This window comes from Ursus arctos, unplaced genomic scaffold (genome assembly GCF_023065955.2).
Source record: "Ursus arctos isolate Adak ecotype North America unplaced genomic scaffold, UrsArc2.0 scaffold_28, whole genome shotgun sequence".
NCBI lineage: Eukaryota > Metazoa > Chordata > Mammalia > Carnivora > Ursidae > Ursus > Ursus arctos.
Window position 1 is genome coordinate 18,251,995 of NW_026622963.1, and position 18,110 is coordinate 18,270,104.

At 47.4% G+C, this 18,110-nt stretch overlaps 1 protein-coding gene across 1 annotated transcript in view; it reads left to right on the forward strand.

The window, feature by feature from the left end:
• OTUD7A (OTU deubiquitinase 7A) overlaps positions 1 to 18,110 on the forward strand; it is a 373,519-nt gene that overhangs the window by 340,773 nt on the left and 14,636 nt on the right. Inside the window, exon 11 of the mRNA XM_048221216.2 lies at positions 2,365 to 2,514. Coding sequence (XP_048077173.1) covers positions 2,365 to 2,514 — 150 coding nt within the window. The remainder of the gene's footprint in view (positions 1 to 2,364; positions 2,515 to 18,110) is intronic.

Below are 18,110 nucleotides of genomic sequence, written 5' to 3' on the forward strand. Positions count from 1 at the left end.
TAATATTTCTCATTTCTCCTTGACTTGATGTGCTTCTTTTTCTTCCCCAGTGGCAGGAGGGGTTACTCTTGGTCATCCACCCATCCATTTAGACTTTGTGTCAATGGCAGGTGGTCATAAGAAGTCTGGCTGAGTGACAGATGGAACTAAACCCAGAGGGTCTCCCACACACACCCCCATGTGCTCAGAGTGAGGCAGACAGCCCACACCCCTCCAGGGGTGCTAGGCCTCATCCCAGGCCACTCTTGTCCCCTCCTGCCCCTCTGCAGGCTACATATGTGTCAAAGAGGAAAAAAAGAAAGCATGAAATCACGGGGCAGAATTGGGACTGGGGGAGAAGAAGAAAGGACAGGAAGGGCGGCTTATCACCTGCCCCGTGACAGCCTGTGTTCTCTCTCTTGGTCCTCCCCACACCCTCCCAGGGTGGACACTGAAGCCCAGAGAGGCTACACAATGTGCCCCAGCCCTCGACTAAGGCCTTAAAGGAACCAGGTCAACCCAGGGCAGGAAGTGCCTGGGCCGGGTCATCTCTCCAGCCCTTCTGCCAGAGTGAATGACAAGGCCACTTGAGAAGTCCATGGGGCAGCCATGCTATCTAAAGAGGAGGGAAACAAGAGGGGCCAGGGAAGGTGGGCCAGGAAGGTCACCCCCAATACAACTGCCTCTGCCACTCAGCAAAACTCCCCATTTCCAGCCCCTCCCTGACTGTTTTCACCTTCCCTTCACTTCCATTACCAGCATGAGCCAGTCCCTTTCAGCGCCATGTTTCCCTTTCATCACTTCTCAAAAAGTCCTTGATAAGCAAATGCCAGACAGGGACTTAAATGCCAGCCTAACTTAAATTTAAACCTGAGCCTTAACAAAGTTGTGGGGCTTCCAGACAGTCGTACAAATCAGGATGAAGCTCTTCATGCTAAATCACAACTGCCAAAGGAAGTCCAATGGGTCCATGTCTGTCATGGTGGGAGGGAGCTGGGAGTTCGATCTTGCCCAGCACCCACCTCCTTCCCTGTGCAGCCAAGTGACAGGGACTGCTGAGGTCTTCAGCCTCTCTGGGTGCAGAACCAGGACCCTCACTGGGGTCCCTGGGCACATGAACCTGGACCCATCAGATTGCACAAGGCTGGGTCCATGCTTCTTTCCATCCTACCTGTGCTCAAGAGTACAGCCCTCTTGAAAGTGGACCTACCCCACCTCTCCGCCCATGGGCAGAACCATGACCAAAAAGCAATGTGTTTTTTAAATTTTTTTATTATGCTCCATTAGCCAACATATAGTACATCAAAAAATTTTAAAAATAAGAAAATCGCACAGTTAGAGAAAAAAAAGAAAATTGCATAGTTAGTATTAACACCCAAGTGATCTAATACTGGAGGCCACATTCCTCAATATACGCTTATTGCTTTCAATAAAAGATTTTAAAGTAAAAGAACAAAAATAAAACTCTTTCGGGTTGTTCAAAAAATAAAAATAAAAACCCAAAGTGGATAAAGCAGGGCATAGAAGGACACCTAAGAGTTCCTCAAAAGCATCACAGAAGCTATTGTTGTTGCCTGCAGCTCACAGAAATACAGTGAGTGAGTCACTGGTTCCAAGGCCAAGAGGCAAAGTTCTTTATGATTAAAAAGCATATGCTCTATCGGGGCAGATATTTCTGGGAGTTATTCTATTTCAGTGAGGGTTTAAGGCTCTCTTCCTTCTCTTTGATGAGTAAGGAAATGAACGTGATTATGTCCCAGTTGCTAAAGGAGCCAATCCCCATCTCTCATTTCCCATCTGACTCATAATTTGGTGCTGGAGTTATCTGGTTGGTTCCTTTGGACTCAGCAGAAGAGCTACTCAAAATATAGAACAAGGAAACATAGATTTTGTTCTGTATACAAATGCTTTCATGAATACACAGAGAGGAAGAAGCTCATCCAGAAAAACGTGGGTTTCCAGGCAGTCATTGGTGTATGTCATTGCTGACCGTCGTGAGTTCTTGGTCACCTGTGCAGGTCTCAGGGCAGCAGGCTGTCCCTGGGAAGATCAGAGCAAAACCCTCTCAGCCCTGTCCCACTTGTCCCGAGGGTGCAGCCTGACAGAGCCAGGAGGACTCTGCTATGGAGGCAGGAGGGAGTGAGGGGTTCCCTGGGCATGCACGGGACTACAGGTCTCATCCCCCTGGTACCTGTGAGCCTGAGCTTTCTCACCCATTGCCAGGTGGGCAACACCCAGCTTACTGCTGTGTGGGTGGCTGACCCCTAAGGCCATAGTCTGAGACCACCCTCCCTTCCCTATGCCCCCCCACATCATGCAGGGTGGTGAGGGATGCCACCCATGTTTCCTTCAGGCTCCACATGCCCTCACCATTTCTGTCCACAGCATTTGCTCCAATCCCATTTGGAGGGATTTACCTGCCCTTGGAGGTGCCTCCCAACAGATGCCACTGCTCACCTCTGGTTCTTGCCTACGATCAAGCGCATTTCTCTGCCCTTGTGTCCATGGAGCAGAGAGATCAGCAAAGAGAACAAGGTACGCCCACTGCCATCTGAGAGACAATGTACAGGGCAGGGGTGGGCATAGGAGGGCATGGCATAATGTGGGGTCCTCCATGGGGAGCACACCCACACGCACTCAGTAGTGATGGGTTTTGTGTATATATGGTATATAAATGGGTATGCATGTATAAATGTTATCATTGGAAATAACAGTGTCAAAGACAACTTTTAATTTAAAATACAAAGCAAATTAATAATTCCTGCCACACTTAAATAGCCTTTACTATTTTCCCCTTTCATATGTACGAATATCTTATATGGATATAATTCATCTTAGATGTAGTATTTTTTTAAGTCCCTAGAGCAAGGGTCAGCAAACTATGGCCCACTGCCTGTTTTTGTAAATAAAGTTTTATTGGAACACAGCCACATTCATTCATTGATGTATTATCTGTGGCTATTGCTTTTGCACTACAAGGGCAAAGTTGAGTAGTAGCCACGAAGACTGTGTGGCCTGCAGAGGCTAAAATATTTACTGACTAGCACTTTATGGAAAACTTTGCCAACCTCTGCTCTAAGGTAAACTTTTGAATCAAAACATTGATATTCTGTTTCAAACTATTACAACTGTTTCCCCGCAAGTGGTCATTTCAGTGCTGCAGACAGGTTCACCAGGCCAGCTGCACAGGCTGTGCACTGCACAATTTCAGGCCACCAGTCAGACACTCCCGTGGAGCCTGCCTTCCATCGGTGCAATATGTGTTTCTGCTGTGGAAATGGTGGGATTCTGGTTGGAATGGTTGCTGTTTTCTCATGTTAACTACTAACTAGCTGAGTGAAGAGGGGGAAACTCATCCTCTTGTCACTCCAGTTCTGGTTTAGACAGAGAATCACCCAAGAGACTAAAAGACAGGTGGGATTCACAGTTTCAGGGTCCCTGCCTTTGGATGTGGTCTCAGGAAATGCATGGTGGCTAGTCATGAAGTGATGTGAGTCCCAGAAGGAAAAGGAGAGCAGAGTTGCGGCAGCTGTAATGAGAATATCACATCATTTTTTCCACATCATTTACAGACATCTCACTTGGGTCACAGAAAACAATATTTAACCATGAGGGTCTGAGAGGCGTTTCTGCCTTTTCTGTTGTCTCTCAGCCTTATGACCTTTGTGCATTTTTAACTCTTCTCAATGCTTACCACAGCTGTTGGGCAATGTGGGGCCCTTTCTCAGGCCCTGGGGTCCCAGCCAGGATCTAGGCGCCTCTGTGCAGTCTCCCCAGAGACTCTGTGCAGTCAGGGAAGATGAAAGCCCCAGGGCTGGCATCTTTGGTTGCTGAGCAAGGGACTCAGGGCCCCAGCCCCCTCCTCACAGAAGGCATTGAGCTTTCTTCCAGGCCTTCCAGATACTGCTTTTTGGTGTTCCAAGGTGAATATACAGGTACCCTTCAATGAAAGGATGAAGGTGGAGGGGCTGTCACTTGACCTCTCTCAGGGGAGTGTTGCAGAGGTGAGAGTGGTTTCACCCCTGACAGCTTATTTTCCCCAAAGGTGAGTTTTGGTCCCAGTACTTGGTTCTGTGTGGCTGTGCCATGGGCTCCTGCAGCTCTGCCCACTGGGTTACTCCTCAGAGAACTGGGGGTCCCTGCCTCCACTGTCCTCTTGTGGCCAGGGCTGCACATTGACCCATGCAGGCGTCATGACCCACTGCAGGGCAAGTACTCCCCTGCCACCTTCTGCACAAGCAGAAGCAAAGCACGTATAAGTGGCCCCCACAGGCTGGGTAACTTCTGTGCAGCATGTCAGATCCTCATACATTTGGAAAGAACACAAGTGCTCTGCAGACTTTCAGGCTTTAAGAATTGTTAGCAATGTGTTCCCTGTGCCACCCTTGTCAAGCTAGTGGATGCTGGTAGGCATGACCCTGCTCCCTGTACCTCATATCAGCCTGAAGTTCAGTGGTCCTGAAGCATTTGTTTGAGGGCCAAGGGTTAGTTCAGTAAATGCATGCTAAGCACCTGTTACATTCAAGTTTGAGGGCCCCAAATATGATGGCCTCCCTGCCTACCTTGTAGGCAACCCCACCAAGCCACAATACAAGGCAGGATATACACCAAGCAGGCATGAGCTGCAGTCAGAAAAGGAGCAATTATTCCCTTTTGTTCTTCCCAATTTGGAAGAACAGAGAGACTAAGCGAGAGGTCGATTAGAACTGGTCTTGGAGGCTGTGTGTGATGTCTGGAGGCTGGGACCAGAGGACAGAATAGGCCTCAGCAAAAGTGCTGGGATGCTGGATGAGTATTGCTCTGGCAGAGCAAGCATATGCTGTAAGACTGTGGGCATGGAAAGGCCTAGGCACTGCTACTTCCTTGTTGTGTGGTGCAAAAGGTGCTATGTGACATCCCAGCCTGCCTCCTGTCAGCCTGCCCAGTAACAGCCACCTCCCCAGAAGCTGAACCCTTTTACCTTCCCTCCCCTGCCCTTGACCACCTCACCCCCACTGAAGAACATCACCACTTAACTATGAAGTGACCGTTGCGGGACAGTCCTTCCATGCACCAGAGTCCTCAGTGGCCTTGCAGGTAATCACAAGGAAACAGCATTGCCTATCCTAAGGCAATCCTGTCTCCTGACCCTTCAATGTTGCTTCAAAGATAAACCTAAATGTTTTGACTATATCCCTTCCTGGCCACCATTAGTGCCCAGTGTCCCCCTCAAAAGGACCTTTTGAAGGTGGGAGGAATAGAGAGGACCTGTCAAGGGAGCCATCACCAGAGGAAGCCAACTGCCAGGCTCCTCGGGGGTGCTGTCCTTGTTTCCTGGCCTACTGCAGAGACTGCGGGGGCCTTTTTGCAAATACCAGATCCTAGCATTTCAGTTATTACTGTTACCTGGTGGTCGGGGTACTGGAGAGACGCCGAAAGGTCAGGAGTCCATTTAAGGAACATACTCAGCCTCTCTTCTCAGCCTTTATAATGCCAAGGAAAACGGAAACAACCACAGAAAGCCATGCTATAAGCCCCCAAGGGAAGATGTGTTCTGAATAGCACTGGGCTGCAAGGGACTCACAGGGGAAAGGGGCTACTGCCGTCTCTATAACAGGGAGTCCTTCCTGAAGTGGGTGGTCCAGGGCTGACAGAGAAGATAGCTTTAAATGTTCTCAGGGATTCAGGTTCCGGTCTCTCCCTGATCCACCATTATTATTCTGCGGTCATAAAATGGGTGCTGCAGCTCCAGGCATCACATCCAAATACCTTCTCTTCCTGAAAGTTTATCTTTTCATTTAGGGGGAAAACCTTCCCCAAGGACTTGTGCTGGCCTCTTGATAACCAAAACTGAGCTCCACACCTGCAGTTTCCAGGCTGCAGAGCAGTCTGAGAAGGGAGTACACCAAAGGAAGGAGGGTGCGAGGGAGTTGGTGGGGGTTCGGTGAGCCAGCTCTGAATCAGGGGGAAGTGTGATGTTTTAACAGTTCCATCTGGATTGTGCTCTTTCTTTTGGCAGTGATGAGTACCTTATATCTGAGGAAAGGCAAAAGTACAGAAATGAATTCTTTCCAACCGGGCCTTTGTCTGGAAATAAATCACTGTTGGCTGTTGGGCTCTCAATCCCCTAAAAAGCTATGGTGCATGAGGCTATCAAGTGGGGCACTAAAGAGAAAACCCATTCTCTTTAAGTGCAGAGGGATAAGCAGGCTGTCCTGCAGCACCACTCAACACCTCGAGTCTCATGGTTCAGGGGAAGCCACATGCTCCATGCGGTCCTGGCAGTGGCCAGTGCCCCCACATGAGGGGGAGGTATTGGGGGTCCTGCTGGAAGCAGGAAAGAATCAGCCTGAATCCCACATTCCCTCAGTGAACTGGTGAGGGGACTTCGCTGTGAGTTGAGGTATCCCCACGCATCACAAAGGGAGAGGCAACAGCATTGTTAAGGGCTGAATTCATTCATTCATTCATTCATTCATTCATTCATTCATTCAGGGGTTGTTCCTCAGGACGTGACTGTATTTGGAGACTGGGCCTTTTGAGAGGTAAAGTGAGGTCATGTGGATGGACCCTAATCCACCTGACTGATGTCTTATAAGAGATTAGGACACAGACACATGCAGAAGGAAGTCCACATGAGGGCACAGGGAGGAGACAGCCATCCACAAACCAAGGAGATAGGCCGCAGAAGGAACCATCCCTGCTGACACTTGATCTTGGACTTGCAGCCTTCAGAACCACGAGAAGATACATTTCCATTGTCCAAGCTCTGCAGTCTGTGTTGCTTTGTCATGGCAGCCCGAGCACACTACCGCAGACAGAATGAGAATATCAAAGTCTTCCAGCCCAGTTGAATGGATGAGTCTAAACACTGATCAGCAAGTACCGTAAAACATAGTTTAAAAAAATGTTTAAGCATATTTTCAGAGTTTATTGGGAACAACTAACAGTTGTGTTGACTCTCAGATCTCTTGGGATCTCTGTCCCACGTGAGACCTTGACCCATCAGCAGTGTCCCAGATGTTTATGGAAGATCTTTTCCTCCCAGGCCACCTACCTGGAAGGTGAAACCCAGCTCTGGCCTCCCTCTACCCGCCCTCCCTCCCTCCCTACACACACACACACACACACACACACACACACACACACAGTACAGCAGACCAGCTGGATGCCTGGGTGGAGGCATGACAAAGCCTGTGACTGACTTCTGCTTCCACTAAGGACCAGTCAGATCCAATGACATCTTACTATGGCTTGCAACCCAGAAATAGAGCTAATGGGGAATAAACAGTGGAGAGGAAGGTGACTTGCGTGCCTCTCACCTGCCCCTTCCCCATAGAACCCCACGTCCAGGATGAGGGCATGTTGGAGCTGGGAAGAACGTCAGTCGGCCCAGTGACCCAGCTGCGCCCCACACAGGAGGGACTCAAGCAGGTCACCTGGCCAACCAGGGGCATAGATGGGGCTTGAACTAGGTGTCCTGACTCCTACCTAGAACTTCAAACTCTGTTTGAAAAAAAATTTTTTAAAGGAGAAGAAAAGGAAAAAGAAAATGCCTACTGGAACTTTTATAGAAGGTAGAAAGGAAAATGCCTGCTCACTGGTGAGAGACCAAAGTTGCTTCTGCCAATCTCCGGTGGTCTTGGTCCCCAGGAGAAAGTCAAAAGGAGAGATATGGCCTGGGGAATCCCCCGTTTCCTCTACTGTCCCCTCACCATCAGGCCTGTCTCTTCCCACAGTCTGAACCCAATGCTAGGGGCAGAGATATTCTCTCTCACATCACACATGGCTGCCAAGCAGGTACCCGCCAGAGTCAGGTGCATGGAGTGAGGGCAGCATCAGCTCCCCATGGGCAAGCCATGCATCACGCCTCTCTTTGGAACTTCCTTTGCTCTGTCCTGATATCTTTCCTGACTAGAGTGTTATAACCAATAACTGAAGGATTTGATTGTCCCAGGGCAATTCAGATAGTCAGCTGTCGCTCAACACATCTGGGTGAGCGTTGACTGTGCACAAGCTACGTGGGAGGTGCAAAGATCGGGCAGCCTTGGAGAGGAGCCTTGAGACCAAGAGGATTCAGAGAGGAGGGATGAAAGTGCCGCCCAGAGGAGGTGGCATTTCGCAGAGCAAACCACGTGGCAAGCCCAGCAGAGCCCACTCTAAGCAGGGATGTGCACTGGCTAGCCCTGGCCCTGGCAAGAAACCCCCTTAGCCCCATGGAGGAGGCCCAGGAGTCCAGAGCTGAGAAGGAATTGGTGTGTGCTCTGGGAGGCTGAAGGTGAGAGGACATCGCTAAGTAGAGAAGAGAAGGCGAGGGACAAGCGTCCATTCAAACAGCAGAACTTGTGGGTTCAGTTTATCCAATCTGGACATTTCTGCCTAAGTTCCTCAGCATCACCTTCTTGACCAACAGATGCTGCATCCATCAGTAGCTGACTGAGTGTATGTGAGCTCCCTGACCCCTCAATAGCCAAATGCCTGTGTGCGGGGATCCCAACAGAGCAAAGGGCAGGACTGCCACCTGCATGGTTGAGGGCATGAAAGCCCCACCGTAGGTGCCAGGCATTCTGAGAGCCAGGTCTGGCCCGTGGTCAGGGAGCAGGCTGTGGGTGGGCTCCAGCTGTCTCCTGCCCAGCCCTGTGGATCTGAGCTGCACAGACGTTCTTCAACAAATGTTCCCTGAGAATGTTTCTATGATGGCACACCATTCCAGGCACTTGTGACTGGGACAGTTAAATGGGCTAGCCTGGTAGAATGAGTACCTGGGGTTGGATTCCTTTCTTCCAGGAAAGAGCAGGACCCAAGCATGGGTGCAAGCAAAGCAGAGCCTCACCAGGTGACCTGGGCTCCTACAGAGATGGCTGAGAGACACCCACTATAAGCTCCAGTGCCAGGTGCCCCAAATTCACGGACTAGTGTCCCCAGCCTGGAGGAGAGCCCAGGGCAGGCATTGATGGGGCACTCGGTCGTGTCCCCAATGTCCCCTCATGCCACACAGGATGCTGGAGCAAAGGAAAAAAGTCCCAGCCTGTGCCCTTGAGCCACATGGCATCTCACCCAGCAGAGGGACATGGAAACCACATGGATACTGCCGTTTCCAGCATGGGATCAATGTAAGAGGCTAGAAGCTCAGGAGCAAGCAGCCCAGACCGCAGTCTGAGTCTGCTGGGAGGTAGGAGATGTGAGACTGGGAAGGTCAAGCTCCAGGACACCGGCTGGTCCCCCACTGTCGAGTGTGGCTATCACGCAGCCCCCACGGTGCCCTGACTCACACAAACGGCACCTTGTGGAGGGTGCCCCCTGAGACCTCCCAGCACCCCAGTACAGAAGCCAATAGATACAGTCATCACAGGCCCCAGCGGGGCAGTCATCTTGTCCTTGTGTCTTAGGAACAATGTTCTAGGAGCCTCAAAATAAGAAAAAAAAATGTATTCTAGGCTGTGACATGGGGTTCCTTTCTTCTCACCACTCCCTTCCTTCTTCTGCTCGGCCCAGCATGTCTCATCTGTGTATGCAAACTCTTAAAGACTTAAAAATGCAAGAGCTATTCTTTAAACCTCTCATCTTAGTGTCTTCCCTGTCGAAATGATCTTCTGAAAGAACCTACTACTCTCTCATAGTTCTTTCTGCCTCAGCCAGGCCGCTCCTCACCCACTGCTGAGGTCAGCTACCTTCAAGTACAAGGTCTTTCTGGGTCCTGCAGGCCAGGGTTGCCCACGGGAAGGGGAAAAGGCTTGCAGAGAGGAAAGTTGGGGGCTGGAGACAGATGGGTCAGGTGTGAGCAAGTGGCTTTTCCAATCCATTTTAAGACTTTTAAAATAAAAATGATGTGTACTTTCTTGGTAGCTTCCATGCTTTCTCCAGGAGAGGATGTTAGTCCTTTGCCCCATGACACGCTGGGCTCTGGTCTTTCAGCTTTCAGGGAGGATCCTCTGGTGCCCACAGGCATGACACCTGTGGGCTTCCTTCCCACCACATTTTCAAATGACTGTAAAATTCTGATCTGGGCTGGGTCTGCACCCCATAGTCACACCAGGACTCGCATGTACTTCCTGTGTGCAGGTGCCATTCTAGGTCCTTTCCAAGGACAACAATTAACCCCCTCCTACATTTTCTATCCACACCTGACAGCAGAGGAAACTGAGGAAAGGGCGGACCATACCTGCACCCCAGGGAGCAGTTGTAGGTGGTGAAGTGTTGCTAGGACAGGTTGGATGGTGTGGCTTCCAAAAAGGAGAGTTGGCCAAAGAGGGTGGCCATCAGGGAGCATGCATCTCCCAGAGAGGGGGTACAGGAAGTGGTACCCCAAATCAAAGCTTGTTTGGGATAAACCTGGTAACTTGGGGCTATCTTTTTTTTAAAAAAAACAATATATAAGGTAATTATTTGAATAGTTTTTTCCTCCTAAGTGCAAACAACCTGAGAGCCTCTGGAGCCTATCCAGGGGCCACAGAGAATTCAAGGAGCTCTGCCCTTGTCCCTTCAGGCCTCCCACTCAGACTACCTAGAAAGCAGTGTACTGCAGTCCCTAAAAATCCCACTGGTCACAGATGGAGGGGGATGCCAATGTGGATAAGGACATGGGCAGCAATGTTAATGCAGCCATCAGTCAGCTCCAGACAGCTAAGACCAGTGTTTACAGATGATCACACCAGAGTTTGCTGTTCATTTACTGGAAACAGAGACTCGGTACACCCCAAAATGTGGTATTTGCAGGGAAAAACTGTTTGCAAAGAGCAGCTTGAAACTTTCTCTCTTGCCACTTAGAAGCAATATACCATATTTATAAAAATGAGTCTTTTGGGGTTTTTGTGGAGCCAAACAGAATAACCCCACATAACAGGTCATGAAAGCAGTTTTTAATCTGTATTTGATGCACAACCCATAGTTAAATTCAATGTCAATCTATATTTCATTATTGCCCAAACCAAATCTAGTCTAACATCTCCTTTCCAATCTCTCTGACAACAAACCATGCTTTCTCTTACAGGATAAACAGCACCATCTCTTGTTAAGTAAAAATCTCTCTTCATATGTTATGAATATGAAGTATCCCATTTCAATGAGTTTTATAATATAATTTTGTAAATATAGTAATCTAAAATAAAGTGATTTTGACTCAAAGTCACTTAATCATATTCCAAACAAATTGGCCCATCTGTGTACCTGCCTCAATACAATAATGGAGAAAATATGGAGCAACCCACCTGTTATAGGACATTATAAGAATCAAATAAATTTATAGTAGCAAGAAGGCTTTGGAAACCAGAAGGTGCCTAAGAAATGCAAATCACCTTCATTGCCTTTGCAATTAGCCTGCCTTCTCTTTAACCCCTTCCTAAATTTCTGGATTACCGCTGAAAAATAAGCTCAGGGTAAGACGGAAGAGCACAGCTTTGCTTCCCCTCTGTGGTCTGCAGCCAGCCCCAATGGACTGCATGCCAAGTTCCTTTGCTGCTCTTCCTAGAGCCCAGAGCTGAGCCCCTGAGGAGGAAGCCCCTATCTGCAAAGGCCCCTTGTTACAGAGAAAGAGGAGGAAGAACTGGTGTGGGGAGCATCTAGAATTTTAGCTTAGACCCCTGCACCCCAGAGTCTGGGGACTAGACAAAGGCTGTTGTTTTTAACATTGGTTCTTGACCCACAAACCCTGCAAAGAGCCACCGGGTAGCCAGGATGTGCAGGAAGGATTTCAAGGCTATGGAACTCTGTTCTTGGCTTACAGGAGCACGTGGGGTCAGAGCAGAGTCTTGCTGATTAAATGCACTGGAGTGCATTTATCCACTAAACTGTCTGCCTGTTGGTTCATGTGCCACCCCAAGGACCAGCCGCTCTGGAGCCTGCAGCTCAGCTCCAAAGGGATACTAGCTACAGTCAACTGTGTGGGAAGAACTGGCGAAGGGTCTTTGACTAGTAATCCTGAGGGCCTAGAGAGACACAAAAGCAGGGATGTGCCTTGATGCCAGCTCCCCCTGATGAGCCCTACCCTGTCCTCTCCTGAGCTCCACAGCAGGCCAGACACCTGGCTCCCCTGCCATGCCTTCCATGGCACATGAAGAGCACTCCCCCAGGAGCACACCAGCCACCATTTCCCTCGACTTCTGAATCAGCCGCAGCCCCGTCAGCACATCATGTGCAGGCCTCTCCATCAGGCTGCCCTGGTCTCTTTGTGGACGTACAGGTACTATGTGTGGTCCTTGGGCATGTGTTGCTGGAACACTGCTCCCCACCAAACCCCCCTCAGAAGAGGGGAGAGAAGCAAAGCATGGGGCACCTGCCCAACCTGTCCTCCTGGCCATGGGGAGCAAGCTTTTTGGTCGGCCAGCATGACAGCCTGGTTCTGCTCTCTGAGAAGACCCTGAGCGCCACGTCTGGTGCATGCACCAAGAACACTCACTGGGGGCTGAGCCTGTCACCACCCACCCTGGGTGTTCAGGAGCCCAGGGATTGAGCTTCCTTAGCCTGAGCATTTCTTTGGCAGTACAATTCCCTGAATTCCAGTCTGCATTTTTTCCAGTTTTGTCTGAGTCCATTCAGGCTGCTGTAAGAAAGTACCATAGACCAAGTGCTTAAAAGAAATTTATCCCTCATAGTTCTGAGATTGAAAGTGCAAGATCAAGGTGCTAGCAGATCCCATGTCAGGTGAGGAAACTTCTCCTGATTTGCAGATGGTTGACTTCTCTTGTACTCACATGGCAGAGAGACAGACGGACAGAGAGACAGACAGCTTGCTTTCTAGCAAGCTCTCTTGTGTCTCTTCTTACAAGGGCACTGATTCCAGCCCCCTCATGGGGGCTCCACCCTCATGACCTAATCACCTCCCAAAGGCCCTATCTGAAAATACCATCACATTAGGAGTCAGGTTCCAATGTATGAATTTGGGAGGATACATTCATCTACAGTGAGCTTATTCCATAGATTACTGACCAAGCCAAAGACCATATCCACATATGAAAGTTAAGCTGAAGAATGTGTGTCTGCCACCTGTGAACTTGGTACTATGCCCAGCTCCATCTTTAGGGGGCTGGCATCTGCCTTGAGTGCAGGATGTCACGTGCCATCTGATACAGCCCCTTTTATCCCTAAAGGAATTGTACAGGAGAGACCCCAGGCCCCCCAGGCAGAGGCCAGGCCATATCTCCCACTCATCCTCTACTTTCCAACATGCTACCTTTAGCCTGAGCTCATCGTGTGACTCATGACCAGAAAGCAACATGCAATAGCCAGCACATACAATCATTTTATGACTGTTTAATGTGTTTGTTTTATGTTCCTAGCAATACAGCCGTGGTTGGCAGGGTTCTGTGTCCACAGAAACAATGGGTGACTGTCCACCTGTGCATCTTAGACCTGCTTCACAGAGGCAAAGACTTTGCGTCCCCAAGCAGTGGGATTCTCACTCCCTATGTCCCTCCTCCCTTCACAGTCTGCCACATCATAGGAACCAGATTCCATCTCAGGAGGGTTTGGGCTGCAAGTAAGAGAAAACACTCACAATGACACAAAGAATAAGGAGGTTTAGAGTCTCATTGAATGAGAAATGTGATGACCAGCACTTGGTTGATTTGGGACCTGACACTCATCAAAGACCTGGGCCCTTGTCTGTCCACTCTCCTTGGCTTGTTGCCTTTTGTCCCATAATTGTCCCTCATTGGTCATATGACTGTTGTAGCTCCAAGCATTATATCGTCACATAAAACATGGAGAGGTCAGAAAAGACCCTGGCCTTCCTTTGTGTTGCTTTTAACCAGAACTCTTCTAGCTGACTTCCTCTTACATCTCATTGAGCAGATTTTGTTCCAGGCTTTGTCTCAGAAGTCACAGACAAGAGGAAAATGAGTCAACAGTGAATGCCTTAGAGCCATCCTGACCCATCCTGATAGTCCCAGGAGGTGGGGTCTGCTAGTGAAGACAAAGGATAGGCAACCAGTAATGACTGCTGCACTCCCCCATGGCCCTCAAAAATCTCTGCCTCTCCCAAGACATTTTCGAGAGCCCTCCACCATAGCGAGACACCTCTTAGATGGGGGGTTTATCACACTTTGCTTTTCATTTTTCCTTTTCCCAAACACCGCCCGCCATACACTATCTCCTTTGACTTTCACAAAACCCTGAAGTTTAGTGAACGTGGGACAAAGGTCATCTCCAGTCTTGCTCCCCCTCTTGACCCACTCAATAGGGGCGAACTGAAGTCCTGGGCTCCTTTCTGCTACAGGTCACAGGTTTTTACACTGGGTTTGGTAGATGGGCTTCAGAGATACACTGACCCAGCTGAAGCTATTCACAAAATTGTGAACAAGCATATTAGATAGAAGCATTCAGTAGGTAGAAAAGTCAATTTATATATTTATTATATATTACATATGTAATATATAGATATAAATTTATATATTTATATATATGTAAGTTTGTGTGTGTGTGTGTGTATTTATAAATGTTGCATACATACCTGAACCATTTTAACTGAAGGCACAAATGTACCTTTATCCTCAGTTGCACACTCAGGGATGAAGGACAGGGACTCTGAAATCCAGTGGCCTGAATTAAAATCCTGGCTTGGTAACTAACTACCTGAATGACAGGATAGGACACTTAGCCTCTGGGCTTCCATTTCCTCTTCTGCAAGGTGGCTCCACAGATCATTGGGATCACATGAGTCAACTCCATGTAGAATGTGCACAGTAAGCACTAGACACCTTTTTGTTGTTACCGTCTTCCTAGTGTTGTTTGTTTTTGCAGGTGTCACACCTCTAATATGCCTACTACCAGTTCCCCTTTAACTTCTTTCAAATGGAGCGAAGCCCATACAAAGTATAAACTCTCCTGGGCTTTTATGGTGATTATTTCCAGTCTTCCTTGGCTGTCTCTTTCACACAGTGGTGTACTGGGGTGGGTCATTGGGAGAACCCAGTCCCAGGATATACAGTAAGCAGGAGCATTGTCTAGAGAGAATTTTAAAACCATAATAAAACCAACACAAAGTCAGTCTGCTTTGTATCATCACCATATCCTACAATTCTGAACAATATTGGTGATAGAAACCCTCCCCACTGGGACAGGCTGTTCCCACTGCCCCACCCATGGTCTGCCAGTGCCTCATACCTAGTTCAACTTGCCTTCCAAGAATCCATTTGATTTTCATAGAAAGCACAACTTGCCTTCACGGGTACTTAGTGTGCCAGGTACCTGAACTGTATAATGATAGCAGCACTGATAGATAGCAGCACCATGTTAGACTAGAAGGGACAGGCACAGCATGGTGCGTTCACAGTGACCCAGCACCATCCATCATGGGCCTGAACAGGTAATACTAGGGGCAGCCTGCTCCCCAGGATTAAAGTGTCCTTGGTGGTACCACATATGACCAGAGGAAATGGACAGCTTCCTGGTAACCTGAGGTCCGCTCTAAGAGTTTCTTCAGGGACATTTTTCTGGGGAAAAGTTCTGTAGGAAAGAAACCTTTGCCCCATCAGAAACCGTGGGCAGTTTGGAGTGTGAGGCTGTGGGTGGCTCATCCACCAGGAACTAGTCCCTTTCCTTGTAGCAGTCAGAGGTAGAGGACTGCCATTGCTTTGCACATCAAGGTTTCATGAAGCAAATCCTAATAAAGTGGGTCTGGTTTTTCCCAGAGGTACAAGAATGCAAAGTCCTTGCCCACCTAGGGACTCTACATCAGGCTAACCAGAGACCGTTCTCAGATAGAGAACAGAGCTGCAGCTGTGGTGGGAGATGGGAGCAGGGAGATCATTGCTTTTTGAAGGGTCCCTGCTCTTCATCAGCCAGATCCTGAACATCTTGAAGTCATACGTGATTTCTTATTCACCTTTGTGTCTCTATCATCGAGACACCTGAGTGGCATTTAATAAATGTTGAATGAATAAAGAATGAATAAAATTATATGTTCCCAATATACTAACTTGAGATAATTCAAAGAAAGGCAGTGTGACATAATAGAAAAAAAAAACTGTTTATTTTGGAGTAAGGCAGACCTACATTTAAATCACAACTTCAACTTTGGCTTGGGCAAATTATTTATGTACCAGAGCCTTCATTTCCTCTTCTGGAAAATTGGAACAAGTATCCTTTAACTGGTGCAAGAATTGTAAGTAATGAGTATAGAGCTCTTAATGTAGTGCCTGGTTTGGTTGAGGGTTAGACACAGAGATCAATGGCATAGAACATAAAACCCAGAAATAGTCCCATACAAATATGCTCAGTTGATATTTGACAAAGGAACAAAACCAAGATGGAGAGTCTTTTCCATAAATGGTGATAAAGCAATTGGACATCCATAGGCAAAAATATGAACCTGAGCCTAAGTCTTAATACAAAAATTAACTCAAAACGAATCACAGAATAAATGTAAAATGTACAACTATAAAACTTCAAAGAAAATATGGGGACCCAGGACTAGGCAAAGAGCTTTTAGCCATGACACAAAAGCATGATCCAAAAAAAGGAAAAATTGATGAATTGGACCTCTGTTCTGCAAAAAACAAAAACAAATACAAATGAACAAAACAACAACTATTAAGAAAATGGAAAGACAAGCTATAGAGTGGAGAAAATATTTAAAACCACATATCAACAAAGGATTTGTATCTAAAGTATACAATGAACTATCAAAATTCAACAGTAAAAGATAACAATCCAAATTAAAAAATGGGAAAAAGCCACGAACAGACATGTCACCAAAAAGGAGATACAGATGGCAAATAAGCACACTGAAAGATGTTCAACATTAGAACCACAGTAAGCTGTCACTACACATCTATCAGAATGGCTAAAATTTTAAAAAGTGATAATATCAAACGCTGGAGAGGATGTGAGCAACCAGATCTCTTATACATTACTGTAGGGATGTAAAACTCTAGAAAACAGTTTGGCTATTTCCTATGAGACTACACATCACTTACCATATGACCCCAGACGTAAAAGAAAAAAAATCGTATCCCAAAGAAATGAAAATTTATGTTCACACAAAAGTGTATATACAGATGTTTGTAGTAGCTTTATTTGTAATAGCCCCAAACCGGAAACAACCCAAATGTCTTTCCTGGGTGAATGGTTAAAGAAATTATGGTACATCCATACCATGGAATCCTACTCAGCAGTACAGAGAAATGAGTATGACATATGCAATGACGTGGGTAGATCTCAAAGGAATTATGGTGAATAAAAAGAGTAATCCCAAAAGATTACATACTGTATGATTCCAGTTATGTAGCGTCCTTGAAATGGCCAAACTATAAAGATGGAGAACAGATGAGTGGTTCTGTTAGTCATGGATCTCCAGAGAAACAGAACCAGTAGGATATATACAGATATATATAAGAGGAGATTTATTTTAGGAATTGGCTCACACAATTCTGGAGGCCAAGAAGTCTCACCATCTGCCTGCCATCTGCAAGCTGGAGACCCAGGAAAGCCAGTGGTATAATTCAGCTCTGAGTCCAAAGGCTCAAGAAGTGGGGGCCAGTGGTATAATTTCCCATGAGTGTGAAGGCCCAAGAACCAGTAGCACCAATGTCTAAGGGCAGGAGAAGCGGGACCTCCCAGCTCAAGAAAAGACAGCAAATTCCTCCCTCTACTTTTTGTTCTATCCGAGTCCTGAATGGATTGGATGATGCCTGTTCACACTGGGGAGGGTGATCTTCTTTTCTCAGCCTACCATTTCAAATCCTAATCCCCTCTAGAAATACCCTAAATATGTTTTACTAGCTTTCTGGGCGTCCATTAGCCCAGTCAAGTTGACATATAAAATAATCCATCACAGTGGTGGACAGGGATTAGGGACAGGAATGAAGTGCTGAAAGGAAGTGGGTGTATTCATAAAAGGGTAGAAAAGGGACCCTTGTAGTGATGTAGCCATTCTGTATCTTGACTGAGGGGATTACACAAATCTACACGTGTGATAAAATTGAGTAGAACCAAATACACACACACGCACACAGATGAATGCATGGAAAATTTATACAATCTGAATACACTCAATAGAGTGTACCAAGGCCTATATCCTGGCTGTGGTACTGTAGTCCAGTTACACAAGATGTTAGCATTGGGAACACCTGCAGGATGGGTAGACAGGATCTCTGCATTATTTCTTACAACTGCATTTAAATCTACAAACATCTAACAATGAAAAGTTCAATATT